The sequence below is a fragment of the Dipteris shenzhenensis genome, chromosome 4 (assembly GCF_047967505.1).
Source record: "Dipteris shenzhenensis isolate YYH24624 ecotype China chromosome 4, Dip_SZ_1.0, whole genome shotgun sequence".
Taxonomy (NCBI): Eukaryota; Viridiplantae; Streptophyta; class Polypodiopsida; order Gleicheniales; family Dipteridaceae; genus Dipteris; species Dipteris shenzhenensis.
The window spans coordinates 26,045,650-26,064,524 of NC_141599.1; the positions used below are offsets into that span (position 1 = coordinate 26,045,650).

At 40.2% G+C, this 18,875-nt stretch overlaps 1 protein-coding gene across 3 annotated transcripts in view; it reads right to left on the bottom strand.

The window, feature by feature from the left end:
• The window catches only part of ARPC1B (actin-related protein C1B), a 64,688-nt gene extending 57,178 nt beyond the window's left edge, over nucleotides 1-7,510 (bottom strand). For all 3 annotated transcript variants that reach the window (XM_087373329.1, XM_087373326.1, XM_087373327.1), the window contains exons 1-2: nucleotides 7,271-7,510; nucleotides 6,945-7,039 (exon numbers count right to left, since the gene is read on the bottom strand). In XM_087373329.1, coding sequence (XP_087229455.1) covers nucleotides 6,945-7,039; nucleotides 7,271-7,285 — 110 coding nt within the window. In that variant the 5' untranslated portion in view covers nucleotides 7,286-7,510. The remainder of the gene's footprint in view (nucleotides 1-6,944; nucleotides 7,040-7,270) is intronic.
• Nucleotides 7,511-18,875: the final 11,365 nt, after the last annotated feature.

The following is an 18,875-nucleotide window of genomic DNA, read 5'->3' on the forward strand; positions in this document are numbered from 1 at the left end:
CCAGAATGATGGAATATGACAAAGACATATGTAAAGATCTACGCCTACCTCACTTCAAGCTGCCTAAAAGTGGCCAAATACTACCAGTGGCTTCGAGAGAACTGGGCTTCAGCCCCTTCCTGGAGATCTATAAAGATGTGAAACAAGCAGCCCTTCTAAAGCGACAAATGCCACTGAAGAACAACTCCTTGCAAGGAAGGGGATCAATAGCCAGCACCTCCCTCATCATCGCCCAACCACTTCAACCCTTCACCTGCCAGAGAGGACAAGGCATCATCTCCCTGAGTGTTTGTGTCCATCACATCCAATTCAAGCAATAAAGCATGTCTGCACCTCAAAGCCTGGGTCTGCATCTCTGTGCTGCTGCTCCGAATGGCGAGGCTGCTCCAAATGTATTACAATGGAAGAATGGTCAGACATGAGTTGTGCCTGCCAAGGTGCCTCTGGATTCCCTTCTATGTAGAGCTCAATCACTAATGTAGTATCTGTTTGGCCACTCGAGCAAACCATCTTGGCGTCTCTGACCACAGGAGAAGGAGAGGCTGACTAGGAGCCAAGCGAACTTGGGCTCCACCAAGTGTCTCAACCACGGATGGAAAAAATAAACTACTTTCAGATGCCTCTCTTTGACGCCACCATGACAGAGAAGGGAGCGCCTTCCTACTTGTCCTCCTTGAACTCCAGCTTGTTTAAGTCTCCAACAACAATCCAAAAGTCCACCTCACGAAGACAGTCAATGGCCTACCTCCAGAAAGGGCTCCTCTGTTGGCGACATGCCAATGCATAAACATTGAAGATTCCAACACTGAGATCCCCTAATTGAATGCCCATCCACACCGCTCTGCCGCATATCAGCTCTCCCTAGGCAAAAGTTTCCAAACCTATCTCATAGGGATGCAGACTCCACCATTGTACTAGGGACCAAATCTCAGAACCACATCCTAGGAGTCTCCTCATATCTGCTACTGAGAACATATGCTCTTGGATCATCAAAGCATCTATCAAATGCCCAACAAGGGCTCATCGCAACTTCTATCTTAGATCTTCCACCGTTGGGGCTACTGATGCACCCGGTGATGAAAATGGTGCATGTTCCAACTCAATACTGTCCAACTCATGGGAAGGATTGAGGACAGGAGAACAAAGACCTCCTAGAGCTAGTGTCATACAAGATAAATGCTCTAAGCGCCCCACCTTGGTTGGTGGTTTCGAGAGTGAGTAGTCACTATCCATTCGTCGCCTGGAGAGAGGCATCACTTATGCCAGGGTATGCTATTCCCAAACGAGTAGCCACTACTTGCAAGCGCCAAAAAGTTCTATCTAGGTGAGGCCTTGGGGGAGGGCACTATACGTCTACCATAAACATGGAGTCCTATGGTTTGGCTTTGGTAAGGTGGGGAACCATGAGGGCTGACAACATCTACCAAGGTGGGATGTTAATGGATATGACTATTTGATGTTGGTATGTCATGATGTATAAAAAGGATACGGTCTAGGGTTGTGCTCTAGGCCTAGGCATTAAGGTAGGGTGATTTGCACGCAAGAAGTGCAGGAAGAAGCCGGGCAGCAAATCACAAATCGTGGAGTAGCAGAATGCACTAAGTGAAAGCTAGCTATGATGGTAGATGGTGATAAGTGCTGGTTGAAGCAAGAGCATACAAGAATGAACAAGGAATCATGCAGTCACCCAAATCTGAAGAAGTAAAAGCAGAAAAATCTAGAAAGCTATGAAAAAAAATTAGCTTTTCAAATTTAATTTAGGTAAATACTTTTTAATTTAAATTAACGTTATAGCCTCAATAATAAGGAGGGAAGGAAGGAAAGGGTATGCACTTGTGAAAGGGTATCCCGTTTTAGACAACGCTGAAGAGGACCCTGGAGCTCCCCGAATCTCCTACTGCTGAGCCTTCCTCGCTGCCCTCATGTCCACTACCACACCTTCCACTTCAGCCTCTCCCAACTCTCTGAACAGCTCGTTTTTGGGATGTCCAGATCTGTCCAAGACATCAGCGCCCATTTTTGGGCTGTCCTACACTACTCCCCAACATCCACAGGTCGTGCCTCGTCACCAGCACCCTTCCTTTGGTTAGGTACCAGGCATCCTTCATCTGTTTCAACCCGTCCATCATCCAACCAATCCGCAACCTTGATCCTCAAAACTTGTAGAGTGAGATCTTTGTGGCTGTTCCACATAGATCTCCACTGACTGGTCCATAGCTCTGGAGCAACCACTCCCAGCTGCCTTCGGAAGCTTGCTCTCGTTGAACCTACTCAAGTTCGAATCCTGAGCCCCCACCGAGGTTACTTGTAAACCCTCATGATCTTTTGGCTTCCTGATCACAGACACAAAATCCTCAAACGAGTCACTATCCCATCCACCATTATGCCATTGATCTTTCTTTGAGAATCCTCCCTGTCACCTCCATCCATCAGCATCACCATGACACTAATGGCTCCAAAAGACAAGCAGAGAGCTCCCAACGCTTCTACCTTAAGAATCCTCCCTCCATATGTCTGGAAGGATTTCACCCACTAGGTCTAACCACCACAAACAATTCTTCTTTTACTAGATTAGCTAGCTCTAATCCCGAGTCTTTCTTCTTGGACGACTCCTTTCTCTGATCCGACGCCTTCTTCCTGCAGTCTGGCACAAGATGTCTGATCACAGTAGTGGTGTTCTCTCTTTTTCTTACTCTCACTGCCTGAAGAGTTCTCACTTTCTCTTTTTCTTACTCTCATTGTCTGAAGAGTCCCTGTACCCCAAAGCATCTTTCTTATATTGCATATGCTTGCCTGTTTTGCCTTTAACCCTTCTAGTAGAAGCAATAGATGCCTTCTCATCATCGCCACCTTTGCAACTTGTACCAACACTCGCAGCATGCACAGCTCAGATATGTCATGCAAAACGGCACTTTATGCTGCACCACCTGTTGTAGACTCCTCCTAAACTGCCATGTGCCCTCCACAGCCTTCAGTAGCTACTAATAGATGAGCTTCACCTGTTTTCCTTCCATGCACTATCCATGGGTCCTTGAGATCCCCAGCTACTTACTACCCCTTCAGCAGCGGCAACAGTAGTCCGAGTATCGAGCTCTAAGAACTCAAACATCTTGATTGATCATGTCTTTCTTCAGACACCTAATGGACACCCTACTAGACAGAGGATGGGCATCATTAGTTACAAACTAGTGCTACCTCTGCCAGCAGTTCCAGCACACCTTGCACGGCAATGCCCAGGAGGACTAGATGTATTAGGAGACGCCCAGGACTGTCACCGTCTACAAATCCTTACCGGTGCCCTTCTCCACCTCATCCTCCTGATCTCCCTCCACGTCATGCTTAGGTTTGTTGAACAGTGGTGCAGGACCACAGATGGCCCTGCTCTCCTCTGGCACTTCTAGCACCCCAATCCTCCAACCCGATCATCACTGCATTCCCAGAATGCTTTGCAGCACTTGCGGAGGTGAGGGCCCAGGGGCCTCTTTCGAAGGATGAATACGACCCAGATATTGAGCGAAAGGCCATTGCAGGACCCTATCAATGATTTTCAAGGCAAGACTGGATCTAGTCCAACTGTCCAAGATCTGAAGGATATATATCTAGATGAATCCAGGAACATGCCCAGACTCATCCTTTGAAAACACAACAAATAGTGCAATTCCATCTCATGAATAGTCACTCACAACGTAGACTCCATCACACATAGCAAGGACTAGCTACTATGTCCCAAAGGTGGGTGCAGAGTCCAGACCAAACAAAGTATAAACAAATGCTCTCACACATACATATCCTCCTCCAACAAGCAAGCACGAAGCCATGGAGACTGTTGGAGCTTCATTCTCTACACATGCATCCATGAAAGAAATCTACACAGTTTCACACACTTTTCGAGTTTTCCAATTCCCAAAACTACACAAATTCTCTTCTCTTCTCATGTAAGCATGAAAGAAGAAGATGGAGAAAGAGGTAAAAACAAGTCCTGTCCTTAGGTCTTTTCCTGCTTCTCTCCTCCTCACTTCTCATGCAAGCATGAAAGAAGATGATGGAGAAAGAGGTAGAAACAAATCCTATAGTATTTCATTTTAGTCTCTGTCAAATGAGCATTTCTAAGAAAAAGATGCTTAGAAAAGAAAGCTGATGGGGCAACACAACAATTAAGATAGAAAGAATTTTATCGCAATATCGGCAGTCCAAGATCCAAGGGATGTCCATTTATCAGGATCCTTTGGCTACACACCGGAATTGCACAAACTCCAGAGACTTTGATGCAACCACCTAGTCGACCTTCAACCTGCTGGGATTTGACACGGCTTGCCACCTCAAACCCTTCTCTCCCTAGTGGAGTTCCCCCCTCTTGCTTCAGTCTGTGTCAGGCGCGGCCCTTGCTCCAGCACCCATTTGGGGGCCATACCTTCCACTACCAACCCCCGTCCCTCCTCCATGAGGGTTTTCAATTGGAATGTCCAGGGTCTAGGCACGATCCCCATCCGCTGGAGGCAGTCCGTCATTGCAGATTAGCTTCACCCCTCAGTCACTCATGGACCAATTGACATCCTCCTCCCAGGCACAAGTTCATTGACAGCAGCGCCAGGACAAGTAGACTCATACTGGGCATACTTTCTGATCCAGTGCTCTTGGATCACAAGAGGTGTTCAGTTTCAGCCTCCATTCTCCCCGTTGTTATTGTGCATGGTATCTTGATACCCACCAGAGCTTAGTGGATCATTTGGGGGCAGCTCTGAGATTGTGGTAGCTCAATACCTATGCACCCAATTTGAGAAGGGATCAAGTTGCCTTTTGGAGGGAGGTCGGTACTTGGATGTCTTGGGCTGACCCTTGGTACAGGGAGGGATTTCAACATGGTAGAGCAACCGATTGACAAGAAGGGGGGGGGAAGGAAGGTGGCAACCTCCCTTCTATAAGAGAGCAACATGGAAGGAATTCATCCTGAGGATCATAGGCAGAGATAGTTGGCTCAAGAATGAGTTTCAGATAAGCGAGGCCCGTCTCCCATACTCCTGGTCTAGCAAGAGACTCAAAGACCAACCATGCCAGGATTGACTGCTTCTACATTGATGAATGGACATTGGGCCCTAGACACACAAGATTGAACTTTCATTTTGGCGGTTACCACTACTTTCAATCACCTTCTAGTTGTCCTCTCCATTAGGGACTTGGTACGGACAGCATCATCTGCCAGAGTCAGGATACCAGACTCCATGTACTTGGATGAGCTTTCAAAAAGATTCTGGATATCTAGAGCAGCAAGCATTTCACCACCAAAAGCTGCTCCACAGGCCTCACTACAGCAGTTCAGCTTTCCAGTGATCTCCATCGTCAAGTAGCAGCAAAAAGGACAGAGGCAAATCTTCTCCAAGAAGGCGGCAAGACACAGACTCGCTGCTCTCTAGAGAGAGGAGGAAAAACACCCTGCAGACCCCTGGATATCTGAGAGGCTCACGGTTGCACGCCAGGAACAGCAGCATCTTCTTGACCAGAGGGTGGAGTACCGCTACCATGCTTGGGAGCCGTTAAGACCAGAAGGAAGAGGATGCCAAACACTTCGCCATCATTAGAACGAGAGATGGCAAGCCAAGACTCTCATAGAGTTCTTCATTGGTAGAGTCCTTCAGACAGACCCACACACAGGATTCTCATAGAGTCATTCAGACAAACCCATTGGTAGTCAAACAAATTGCTACGGACTTCCACTCCTCTTTCTACTTGGCCATGGCCTCTACCCTAGCCAGATGCAGTGCTCAATATAGAGTTTGGGAGCACATGGTCAGCTAGGTCACAGCAGAGATGCGAGCTTAACTGGATGCGCCCCTTTTCTGACACAAAAGCTCTGGACAGCACTCCATGCCTTGATGAAAGGAGAGTGCCCAGGTGATTCTTCTTCACTCACTGGGACTCCATAAGGGACAATATCAATCCAGCCTTCCAGGAGATGTGGGATAGTGTATCATGCCTCCCTAACTCTCAGAGGAACTCGTCCCCAAAGAGGGAAGAGGGCCTTCATCTCCTAGTGGAGGTCTATCGCCCTTATTGGCACTGCCTACAAAATCTTGGACAAGCCTTAGACTCCAGTCACTCCTACCTGACCTCATACATGGCACGCAAAACTAATTTCATACAGGTCTGTCAACATTCTTTTGCGTACTACTAAACATCGATCGATCATAATAACTTTCAAAGGAGCTGATTTGAGGTTTTCTAATCTCAATTTCTATTGGATAGATTTCGAAATGATATTTACTCCAGATCTCCCATTGATGAGCGAGTACTGCTTCGATTGTTTGATTTCTTATTTTGTTATCAACTGTTTTGGCTGCTGCTTTCTCAATAGCTTGTCTTTCCCAGTGCATACTAGCTAATCTGAAGGTATTTTGTTAGTGTGGGGAGAGTTTTTACAGTTGCCCTATTAGTTCTTGGAATTTCTCCTATGGTGATCTTTGGTCTTTGTCTTTTTTGTCATGTCTCTGAATACTTTCTACTACCTCATCATTGACTTTGTCATAGTCAATCTCTATTAATGGTTTTCGCTTGTTATTTCGGCTGTTGTTTTCTTTTATTCTTTTCATGAAATCTATTTGTAATTTGGCCTGAGCTGTGCTTTAAAGGGTTTTTCAAAACCAACAATGAAAAACTTAATTATAAGTACATTTATTGCTTTTGAATATATGTTAGCAGGAGTTTACTATGCGACCAAGGAAATGCTATAAATTTCACATATAAATCCTCCACGTTCGATGGATATTCTCAAGCTGTTGGACTAACCTTGTCTTCACAGTATGCATTGAGTTCTTTCAATTTGTTTTCCGTGGTCCTTGACATTAACTAATTCTCTTTTTTCTTGTGCATTTATTTTCGCTAAATTGGAATGGAAAACGAACAAGACCTAAGTAATTCTTTGATGTTAAAAGAAAAAAGAGGCGAAGTACCTTCTGTAGAACGTACGCTCTCTCCCAGACAGAATTATCCAAGGGAGATGCCTTATAAATGTGCACTTCGTTGTTATTGGGACAAACAGCAACCACTACAAGCATATCAATCATGTCAGCCAATCAGGGGATTACCTTGAATGCAATTGTAATTGCAGTTCTTCACTAATAATCATGGTTTGGTCTTTCAAAGGAAAGTTCGTCAGCCTCTTTAAGGAGTAATGATATGCATTCAAAGCAACAGCCATTCTTGTTGAATGAGATCGCAAACACAGAATAGAAGATAGCTAGAGCAAATGAGGACGAAGGGAAGGGCATTGATGTACTTGACAAATCAGCATTCCAGACGTGACACGTGATGCAGGGCGCAAGATGATGGGAAGCCACTGTGGTCATATCGGAAGGTTGCTGGCTTGAATTCAAGGCTTAGATCGGATCTGAAAGAATCCAATTGAATCTCTAATTTGCTAGATCCAAAGTCGGAAGAACAGAAATGTAGTATATACTGTAATATAGCTTCGAATCTAAGGAACGTAACGCATTTAATTAACGAGTGTTCACAGAAATCAAAGATCACAGAAATCAAAGACTTGGGTTTCAAATATTTGAACGTTTTTGTTGAGAATTTGCAGCTTTTTTAGCTAAAATATAATATTGCCCTAAAATTTTGAAGATTTCACAAACTATTTTCTAAAAGTGAAAAATGACAATGTTGCAGGTTCATTGTATATAGTTTGCAAGGTAATCTGTGAACATAACCTTTCTCTACACCCTCTCACCTCCTCACTAATTACTTCAAGGGAGGCCGCATTACTTCATTTTTGTATTTCCGAGCTTAATATAATATCTTTTACCCACAAAAAAAACCTTCTTCTTATGAATAATATTGTGTTTGGGGTAAGTTTTGTCACTAGTCAAGCTACCTTTTAATGTTGCATTTGAGTTGATTGCACTAAAGTCAATAGTTGAGACTTTTGTTCATTATACTTGAAACTTGGTGCTACACAAAACCTTCTTCTTTGGGCCCTACCGTCTTCCCCTCTCTCTCTCCCTAGCGCTATGCATAATAATAGCAAGGCTTGAGTGGTTCCACCACCTTATTATCATAGACTTATAGTGAATTGAATTGCACCTCCACTTTGCCATTAGGGACGGCAATGTTGCTTGACTTAATAGAGGCAAGCACCCCTTCCTTACCCTATCTCCGTCCCTTCTCAAATTAATTAAAAGGATTTCCAAATTAGAAATTGTGGGCACATATCCTACTTGGCCCAATGACCTTCACCACACTATAGATAACGTTAATGCTCCCTTTTGCATGTTTAGAACTATTAAAATATATCTTCAAAAGTGGAAGATATTGTTGTCATGCACTTGTCGTGTACTCACATGTGTATCAAATAGACCTTCTAAAGTTTGATAAGTGTTGTGGGCTTTTTACATCCCTTCACAAAATTAATTGTTCAAGGTATGCAAAGTAAGTAACTTCATCCCAAATATGAATAACAAGACTACACTGAGGAGATAACAAGTATATGCTTTGACGATGTACCTTGTATCATAAGTATATGTATACTAGAATAGGTATACTCATCGAACGTAATTGTTTTTAAAGGAAAAAGAAATCACTATAACCAAATGGATGTAGTGGCCAACACAAGTGAAGTCATCTTCCAATCATAGGAAATAGCAAGTTATGCTATGGACAGTAGGTAGAGAATAGCCATTTCAACACTCTGGATTCCAACATAGTTTTTGCACAACCCAAAGTAAAGTGAACCATATCTCAAATCACATAGTATTTCAGCAATTATGTAGTAAGAAACATGACTAAGCTAGTCTTCAACGTTAAAATGATCGGAGAATTCAAAGGTAGCCATATAAAACGAGGTCCTTGTTTGTAAAAAGGACATTAAAACCATGGCTATGTCCATGTATCATATCATTTGCATACTACCCACGATTAAGCTTTAGCATGTGTTGCTACTACTCTTAGGTAGATATTACCTATAGCATGTGTTGCTACTACTCTTAGGTAGATATTACCTATGGCTAGCATCATTATCTCAAATGCCCATTCCTAGGCAGAGCATGCACATATCACATACAACACTAAGTGTGCCGCTTATTCCCCAACCTGGAAAGCTAGCTACATGTGAGGACAACTCAACATGAATTTGTTTTTACATTCTTTTGTCTAGGTAAAGGCTATGTGTGACCTAACCACATATATACACATAGTGCACGATCATCAAGCTCTATGCAATAAAGTAGGAATCCATTAGCAGAGCAAATGTTTCAAACCTATATGTATAGTACTTGCTTTGACTATGCTAAACCAATGACATTTCTTCCCCATCCATAATGTGACAAAGAAAAATATATCTAAAAGATGTCGCAATTGTCACAAATACCCAAAAAAACATTAAGGGAGTGATTGGTAGATGCAATCATTAGCTACTATTACTAACATTCAGTATAACCCCCCTCCCCCCAAAAAAAGGGAAAAGAAAAAAGAAAAGAAAAAGAAATCGAACACATGATGTATCCTTGGCCCAAATTTTATTTATTTTAAAAACATTAATGTTCCCCCTTAATTGATGCCTCCCCCTTCATCAAAGTCTCCTTCATTACTTCAATAATGCCCCCCCTTTGTTAATGTCTCCTGCATTACTTCAATAATGTCCCCCCTTTGTTAACGTCTCCTGCATTACTTCATTAATGTCCCCCCTTTGTTATATCTCCCCCATTACTCCACCTCCCACTCTCCCATTACTCCATTAATGTCCTCCTTCCTTAATCTCCCCCATTACTCCACCTCCCACTCCCCCCATTTGGTTAATTAGTCCCTCCTCACTCTCCCTTTCACCTCTCTCCTCTCATCCCTCTAATTTATTAAAATTCTTTTTAATAGTAGGGGGTCCATATTGACTTACACCTATTGTTACTCTTTTGCTACTCTATTTTAAGATGGTTACTTCTTCTTCCACTCAACTTTACTTTCATCATGACGGTGGTATATCTTCATTCTTGCCATACAATATTGATCATGGCTCATTTGGACAAGACAGACTACAGGAGATGATACAAGTAAAATTCTTTGGGCTATTGGCATCAATTAAATTTTTTTTGCTATTTGCCCATAAGAGTCGATGCGATGAAATATTTGTTTGCTACACACACACACACACACACATATATATATTATATATATATGTATGTATGTATGTATGTATGTGCTTTACCATATATGGATACTATTATGCTTGAGATACAGAAAGATAGGGCACAAATATTATAAGTATGCGTCAATTTTGCAAATGTGGTAGTCTTCTCCCTTTTCGTATCATACATGTGATATAACATCTCCTTTTTGTTAAAAACTATAAAGGAGGAATTAGATAGATAGAGACAACTCTCATATTTGCAAATATGAACTTATGTGTCTCTTTTTATTGGTCCCAAATCTTTTCTCATTGTCAATGTTGCTTTTTATGAGATATGTGATGATATCCCAAATCAAATGTACAATGTATTTCAACAATTCTAGCCCTGACTTGTGCACAATAATGCATGAAATTTTGTGTATTGCATTTGGATTAGATGCATTAAAGCATTGATCATGTATTACATTCAAAGCATTGAATGCATTTCTTCACTGATTAATCATTAAGTGTCCTATGTGTCAAAAGTATCAAGTACGCTATTGAGCAAGCTATGTGTTGAGCTAGCTTAGTGGTTGATATCTAAAAGTATACATCTTTTCCATGGAGCGCATTGATAAGCTACCCTGATAACTAGCCTATTGGCATCTAGCATTGTTCAAGCTAACCTTGGTTGAATATATAATTGACCTAGTCGTTGCTTGGAATCTAGTGTTATGCATGCTAGATAGAGCCTAGCATTTTGCATGCTACCCTAATAACTAGCCTATTGGCATCTAGCATTGTGCATGCTAACCTTGGTTGATTAGATAATTGACCTAGTATTTCCTTAAAATCTAGCATTATGCATGTTAACCAAGCTATATGCTTGGTCAATGATATTGTCGACCTAATTAGCACTTGGTCGAAGATATCTTTAGGCATCCATCCACAAGAAGGCATGTTAGAACAAGAAACAATCCTGGGACTGCATGCTTCAAAGTAAAGCTCCACTTGCTATTAATGTCACATTTAAGCAATGCACAAACAAGTCAAATCCAAAAACTTGCCACTAGTACTTCTTGAGGCATATGGGTATCAGCTTCTCCCACCTCTAAGTATTTCAAAATTAGGAAGAGTACCTGGTGTGTCTTGAGCGTTTATATGTATAGATTCAACTATGGATGCCAGATGTGCTGATATTAAAAGCTACTTCCACCATATGGAAGATAGCCCTTGTGAATTGACTATCAAACTTGTAAGTAGGCTATAGAATGATTGAAAGGTAACCATTTCTTTATTAGGCCGGTAGCATATAGGTAACATACATGGGTTATGCAGAGGCCAAGATGCAAATATTTGAGGAGGACAAAAAGGACAATCGCAAGGAGCCCCCTTCTTATCTAAAAATGCTTATAAGGCTCTAATAGACAAAGAATCAAAAGACTACATCATGGAAAATTAGGATTATATAGAGGAGTGCAAAATACAACTAGGTTGGTCCTCTGAGTTTCAAAATGATGTGAACCAGAATGATGCCATGATCATTAAACTTGATGAAGATCATGATTTTGAAGAGATCTTGCCCCTTTTAAAATAATGGAAAATTTTACAACTAAGGGGAAGGTTGCTGCTATCATTCATAACAAAAGAAGGCTATCCTAAATAATGAAAGCCACCCCCCTCTAGGTCAAAATCCCTCCCTCCAAGGCTAAAAAGGAAAAAAACATAAATGTTAAGTAAACCCATTTCTTTGATCACATGAAAAATGTGTGTGGTGTGATAGACCTTTCAAGAGGGTTTGAAATTTCTCATTGGTTAAGATCAAACTCCTTTTGTCATCACCAACCCTTCTAGCACTCTAAGAAGTGAAGGTCACTTGTCTTGCACTAGAAAGAGAACTCACTTCTATTTGATAGAAGAAGGACCTAGCTCTATACAAAGCAGGAAGAGGGTAGAGTTGGGCTTGCCCTAGGGGTACTCTCTCACTACCAAGGGGTAATAATTTGGGATTTTTCTCATGACCAAGCAAGATGGGTGGCCCTCAGATGTTAACTTAAAAGGAGTTTTATTTAATGTAGCTTCAATGTACGATCCCACAAGAGTTCAAGCCAAAACTCAAACCGGGGACTCCCTCTCTGTTTTGGGAGGAGACATATTTTCCTTGGAGACTCCAACATGTAGAAATTCTAAGGGACATGAGGATGGGAAAAGGTTCTATAGTCAAAGCCTTTGAACTACAGACCTAGGAATACTTGAAAGACTGTCTCCAGCTAATCGATATTGGAAATTTTGCAAACTTCACTTGGTCCAACAGGCAGATGGGAGAAAATAGTAGGGAGACTAGGTCGGGACAGGTGCTATGGGTCTGAGGATATAATGGACAAAACAATAAGTGCCAAATCTCAGTGTTTTGCCACCCTTATTCTTTTTATCACAAACTTCTACTCTCCATTGTGATTTTGGCAAGGGCAAAAGGTCCTCCTCCTAGTTCAAGGCTGATCCAAATCTTTTTGAACTTAAGTATGTTCAAGATCGAAGAAAGAATATTTAAAAACAGTCTTTCTCCATCCCTAGATAAGCAGTTGATTTTGGATGTAGTGAATGGGGCTAAGACATCCTCCTGAAAAGATAGTGCCATAGTCAAAGCACAAAGAATGGACATAATTAAGCAAGTAAACTTGTTCAAAAGGTTCTTTGAGAATCATAACAACCACATGGTCATTATAATGCCCATATGGATCTTGCTCTCATAGGAAGTCAGTCTTCATAAACCCTATTGATATAGCATGTGTGAGCAAGCTTGTATTAAAAATACCTCTACTCTTGCGTTTTTTTTCATTTTCTCATGTAGTTGATTAACTACCTCTTGCATTATACATTTTTCAATCTTAAAATTTAGACACCCTCCATAAATCTACATATGTAATTTACACTAGTTGCTATTTTATCAATCCTCTCATGTACGTAAGCGGCATGTAAGCCCCCTATTACAAAAGCAACCATGCACGAACGCGCTATGTTTATGTGCACTAATGTGCTATGTTTATGTGCACTAACATGCTATGTTTATGAGTAATACCCCCCCTGCCCTCGGGATCTTTGTTGGACATAGTTTTAGGTGACCATGTGATCATTTTGTACACTTTCAAATGACCACATTGCCAATGTAGGGAGGTGCAATGTAAATAATACTTGGCCAAAAAGTTTTATGAGCTCATCATAATGACCACGTGGTCATTATGTTACTAATGGATCACCATGGGCAACATATTCATGTAGTACACTCCCCTAAATGACCATTTGGTTTCTATGATGTTCATGGGCCTTCCATGAGCATAACTTCTCATGATGCACTATTCTAAATGTGACATGGTCTCTTAGAGTGGTGCACTACAACAACTTATTGCCCATAAAGACCCATAACCATCATGATAACCACATCTTCATGTTTTTAGTCAAATAACTTTTGGTTATTTTTTAAGTACATTCCCTAAATGATTGTGTGCTCATTTGGAAGGATTTCCTAAAGTAAAATTACACTCATGGAGATCTATGAGCATCAAGACCTCCATGAGCATAATTTCCAAATCATAACCTTCTAAATGACAACCTAGGCATTTAGGTGGGGCTATGATAAGGATTTCCTAAAGTAAAATTACGCTCATGGAGGTCTATGAGCATGAGGACCTCCACGAGCATAATTTCCAAATCACAACCTTCTAAATGACCACCTAGGCATTTAGGTGGGGCTATGACAATAATTTCTTATTGAAGGAGTATCATAACAATCATGTGGTTTTGATGCTCATGGATCTCCACCATCGATGAAAAATCCATAAAATACACCCCCTAAATGACTATGTGATCCATTGGATGAGTTTATTGCAGGAAATTAAGATCATGGAGGTCCATTATACTTAATGAAATCCATGAGCTTAATTTTATATAGTACACCCTTCCAAATGACTATGTATTATTTATTGAGGGTGTATTGCAAGAACCACTTGCCCATGGAGATGGAAGAGTATTGTAAGAACTATCTAGTCATTATGATAATCTTGCATCTCCATGGGTAGGAGGTTCTTGCAATATACCCCCCTAAAGGACCACCCGGTCATTATGATACTCATTGACTTGGAGGCTGATGAGCCCTCTACTCATGGAAATCCATGAAGATCCATGGGTATCATAATGATCATCTGCTTGTTTTCAAAAAATTTTTGCAAGAATTTCTTATGCAAGTAGATCGATGAGCTTCATGAATTGCTTGCGTAGGTAGATATTGCCATACACCTCCTTAAATGAGCATGTGGTTTCTTGAAAGGGTAATCCTATTAATGGAGGTCTATGAGTGTTGTTTTTATCTTGAAGGTACTACGCAATGATGATTTCATTTCTTAAATCTTGATTTAAGAATGTAATATTATATCTTCAATCTGCACTAGCACCAACTTATGCACTACAAGCAAGTAAAGCTAGAATCATTAGTAAAATTAGAAGGGTTTAAGACCTTGTATAATGCAAATGGAACAAGCACATGATGAAACTTACAATTAAAGAATGATACATATGAATCAAACAAAAGCACCTATGAAACTAAGCTTCGAAAGAAGAAAATATGGTATCCACAATTCCCAAACAATGCCAATGCATAGTATAGAGTCCATGCATTTGCAAGTTTCTTACATGAAATCCTATAACAATAAATGTCAAAGTGCATGGATTTTAGTCCCCAAAAAATAATATTCACTCAATAAGTCCAAAACATTGCATGTACAAAAGCAAGTGAGACTTGCAATAGCCTCAAAATATTTGTCATTTAGGCATCAATAACATTTACTTTTACGAGCCTTTTCAACCTCCTTATATATTTCCTAGCCATGTCCCTTCTTCCTTGTTTGATTTTTCCTAGCTTAGAGTCTTACTTCTTAGAGTAACGCTATGAAACAAGTACTTCCCAAATTGCCCTATGTTTAGTAAATAGATCCAAATATTCTTATTCACTCAAAGACGTAGGAAATTCCCAAATGAGATATTACATTGTAACTCCATTGAGCTATTCATCCTCATGGGAAAATAAATACATGCATATAGTAAAGGTCTTTTGCAAGACAAAAAGCTCCACCAGTAACTTTAGTGCTCCACTCTTCTTCAAGCTTCACATTGAACCTCAGGGGAATAACTTTCCAATTAATAGGCTCTCCTAGTTGCATCAGCTGAATTATTTTCCAAACATTTATTGCTATAAGGTAGGAAACAAATAGGGTAGGAAACAAATAGATGAAACATATCTTCTTGTGACTTGGGAATATGTTACAATTCCCATCAACTTTTGCTAATATCCTCCCTTCTACTGTCACTCTAGAGTGCTTGTGAAGGATCAACTAGAGTAAAATTGACATCCTCTATGGAATCCTCTTATCCCAAATGGTTCTTCTATCTAGGGGCCCTAATGGGTCTAACATGAGAAAAATTTCTAAGGAGAAGGTGGGCCCACAGTCCTTCTAAGGATTGAGGAAAGCTTTGATGATATAGCTTGTTGATAGTTTATAAGCAGAGGCTTAGATGATACATCTTGCTGATAGTTTATAAGCAGAGGCTTAGATGATACAGCTTGCCGATAGTTTATAAGCAGAGGCTTAGATGCCCACAACTCCTAGCCCTCCTTCCTCTTTAGGTTTAATGTAGAAGTCCCACTTGAATTTGGGAAATCTGTCTTGTGTTACCCCCCCCCCCCAAAAAAAAAGATTTGCACATCTTAGTGAATTTTTCAAATGAAGCACGAGGAGAGAGAAAATATGGCTACAAGGTGGCACCCAAACTGAGTAAGTAGGGCCTTAGGTTTGTTATGGTACCCAAGATGAGAAGGCTTGATCTTTTCTAGAGAGAATGGCATACCCAATTTTAGAACGATTTAGTTCTGAACTTGATGCACTTAAAAAACGTTACAGCAGTCAAGACCCGTGAGACATCTTGAATTGTGTTTTTGGTGGCCAAATTTGTGTAATCAGCAAATTGTTGAGTGATCAGTTGTTGTCGAGAGGGAAGCTCTATCCCTTTAATAAAGCCCTTTTCATTAAGTAGCCACCCTAGTGAGTTAGTAGCAATGGCAAAATGTGGGGGAGCCATAGCACAACCTTGACTTATTAACCTTTTAAGAATAAAAGAATCTATCATCTCCGCATTCACACAAACTTTGGCTAAGGCATTAGTCAATAATAATTTTACAAAAGAGACAGTCTTTTTCCAACTATAGGGCTTGCATATTCTAGATGATAAAGTCCCACTCCAATTTGTCAGATGCCTTGTCAAAGTCAACTTGTAGAAATATATGTCTCAACCAATGTGCTTGACATATCCATAACCTTCTTAGAGATTGACAATGGCCTCAAGCAAGTGCCTTTAATGAAACCCCTTCTACTCAGGTAGAATCTAGGAGTTCTTCTTCTTCTAAATTCTCAGGGTCAAGGCATTTGCAAAAATTTATGTAGCTACAATTGAGCATAGTTAAGGACCTCTAATTCTTTAATTCCTATTTGTCTCCACCTTTGGGGATCAGTTTGATAATGCCTCCATTGATATGAGTAGGTAGGCATTGAGCTTGTAGACTCTCTTGCAAGAGTATAATTACGTGGGGACCAATATCCTCCCAATTTTTTTTTGTAAAACTCTATGGGAAAACCATCTTCCCCATGAGTTTTGCCATCAACATCATCTCAACAGTTGCCTTTAAGTCTTTTAAAGAGGGATGAAAGTTTTCAACTTCAACATAGATATGCCAAGCCCTGCTCCTCCAACTAGAAATTGAACACGTAGTACTTCATCTCTATAAAAAACTAGGACCCCTAGTCTTGTACCAGTCTTAGTCGCACTCATATCCATAAGATAAGCTCCCAGCAAACCTAATATTGTGAGAACTCCATGAATGCTTGATAGTCCTCCCTGAAACACCAACATATTTCTCAATCCCCAAATCTTGCTGCTCTAATATATGGCTAGATTGCTATTAGGATAGATGAGAACCCTACAACATCCCGAGTAAAGATAGCTCTCCATTTCTTAAAACATGTAAAGGATGCCATCATGTGAACAAGTGATGGAATCCTTCGACTACTCTCTTGAACAATAGGATTAACGCATTGACTTAGCTAACCTACATCTTATAAGCAACCAACTGTGCAAAATTTTCCAAAGCATATACTTAGCCTTCCCCACTCTACAAATTTTCTAAATGCCCCCAAAGTTGTTCTTCCACAAGTTAAGATCCCCTCTCGCTTTGTAGTTGCCCTTACTCATGAAGGCTTATTGTTTGCAGAAAAGCCCATTTATCTATATTTCTCCTTGCCTCATTGTGTTCCGTCCTGGTTTTTCGTGTCAGCTGTACATCCAAATCCAAAGTCACCTTCATGGGAGTTACGAGCAAGCTTGGAATCCTATGCAAGATGAGTGCGCTGAATCAAAATTTTGACTACAGAGAATAAGGTGAAATGCAAATTCACATTGCTCACTTGGCCTACAAGTGGTGATGTGCTGTACTGGCTTTGCCATGTGAAAGGGTTGATTTGCAAAGACATCAACCTCTTGATGCTTTAACGTCTCAACATTGTCTTGTCCCTCGTCGATGGCAAGTTAAAAAGCTTGATCTTTTGTTGTTCTGCTATGGTCACACTTTTTATGGAGAGCTTCAAAAGAAGGATCATGACGAAGCTATTTTGTTCTTTGAGATGTAGGGGAAGAAGGTATCAAAGGTCCGATATCCGAGATGTTGGAAAATCTCTTTTGGGAGATACCGTTGAAGATGTAGATCTAGAAATTCGATCTATTAGCACTAGTTTGGTACAATGACATAAAAATGTCCTAGGACACTTTTATGTTCTGTCAACTAAGCCATTTCCTAGAATTATTCAAAGGGATTGATACAACATTTTGGGGTTTTGATTAGTTGCCATAATAGCTTATATGCTAAGAAAATTTTGGAATTATTATGACACCTGTTTTACCTAAAGTTTTGAAGTCAACTCGACACTGAAATTTCAAGCTGTTTTCTTAATTTTTAGATAAAATAGCCATAGTACTTTCTTTTTCCAGATACTTCTTAACTAGATTGAGTTTCTTAAGAGGTTATAAGTCCTAGGTTCTAAGAATAACTATAACACATATGTTTATATTACTTTGGAGCTAGATAATCATACTTATTATGTTTTATGGCCTTAAATCTAACTTTAGTGGATGTTGACAGTGAGGCAAAAGTTGGTCTTTGGCAAATTCTTTGACATGTGTAACAAGTTCCAAACTCAACCATACTTTATATATGTCTTCAATAGGATATTATGGAGTAGCATGAGTTTTTAGGGTCCTAGACCTAATATCATGTAGAACACCAAATTTTGATTGTTCATTATGCTATAATTTATGTTATTTTTAAGATACAAGGGTTAAATGGTACTACAAGAACCTTCAAACATCCAAATTATAATTATAGAGTGCCTCTAATCATGAAAAGTGATATCAATAAAAAAAGTTATATGTAGAACACTCATATATGGTATAATTCAAAACTATAAAGCAAGATTTAATGCGCAACCTATTTTGATAGTTGAGATTAAGAGATCTTAATCTCTTTTTGGTAGCCTTTATTATGATGTGGTGACTTTTTCTTATTAAATATTATATTATTGTTAAGATGTGACACTTTGTTGCTATTATGTGAGTACATAAAGATGCTTATTTATGAAATACGACTTACAATGCAACCCATTAGGCTAACCACTCTTGTTATTTGCTA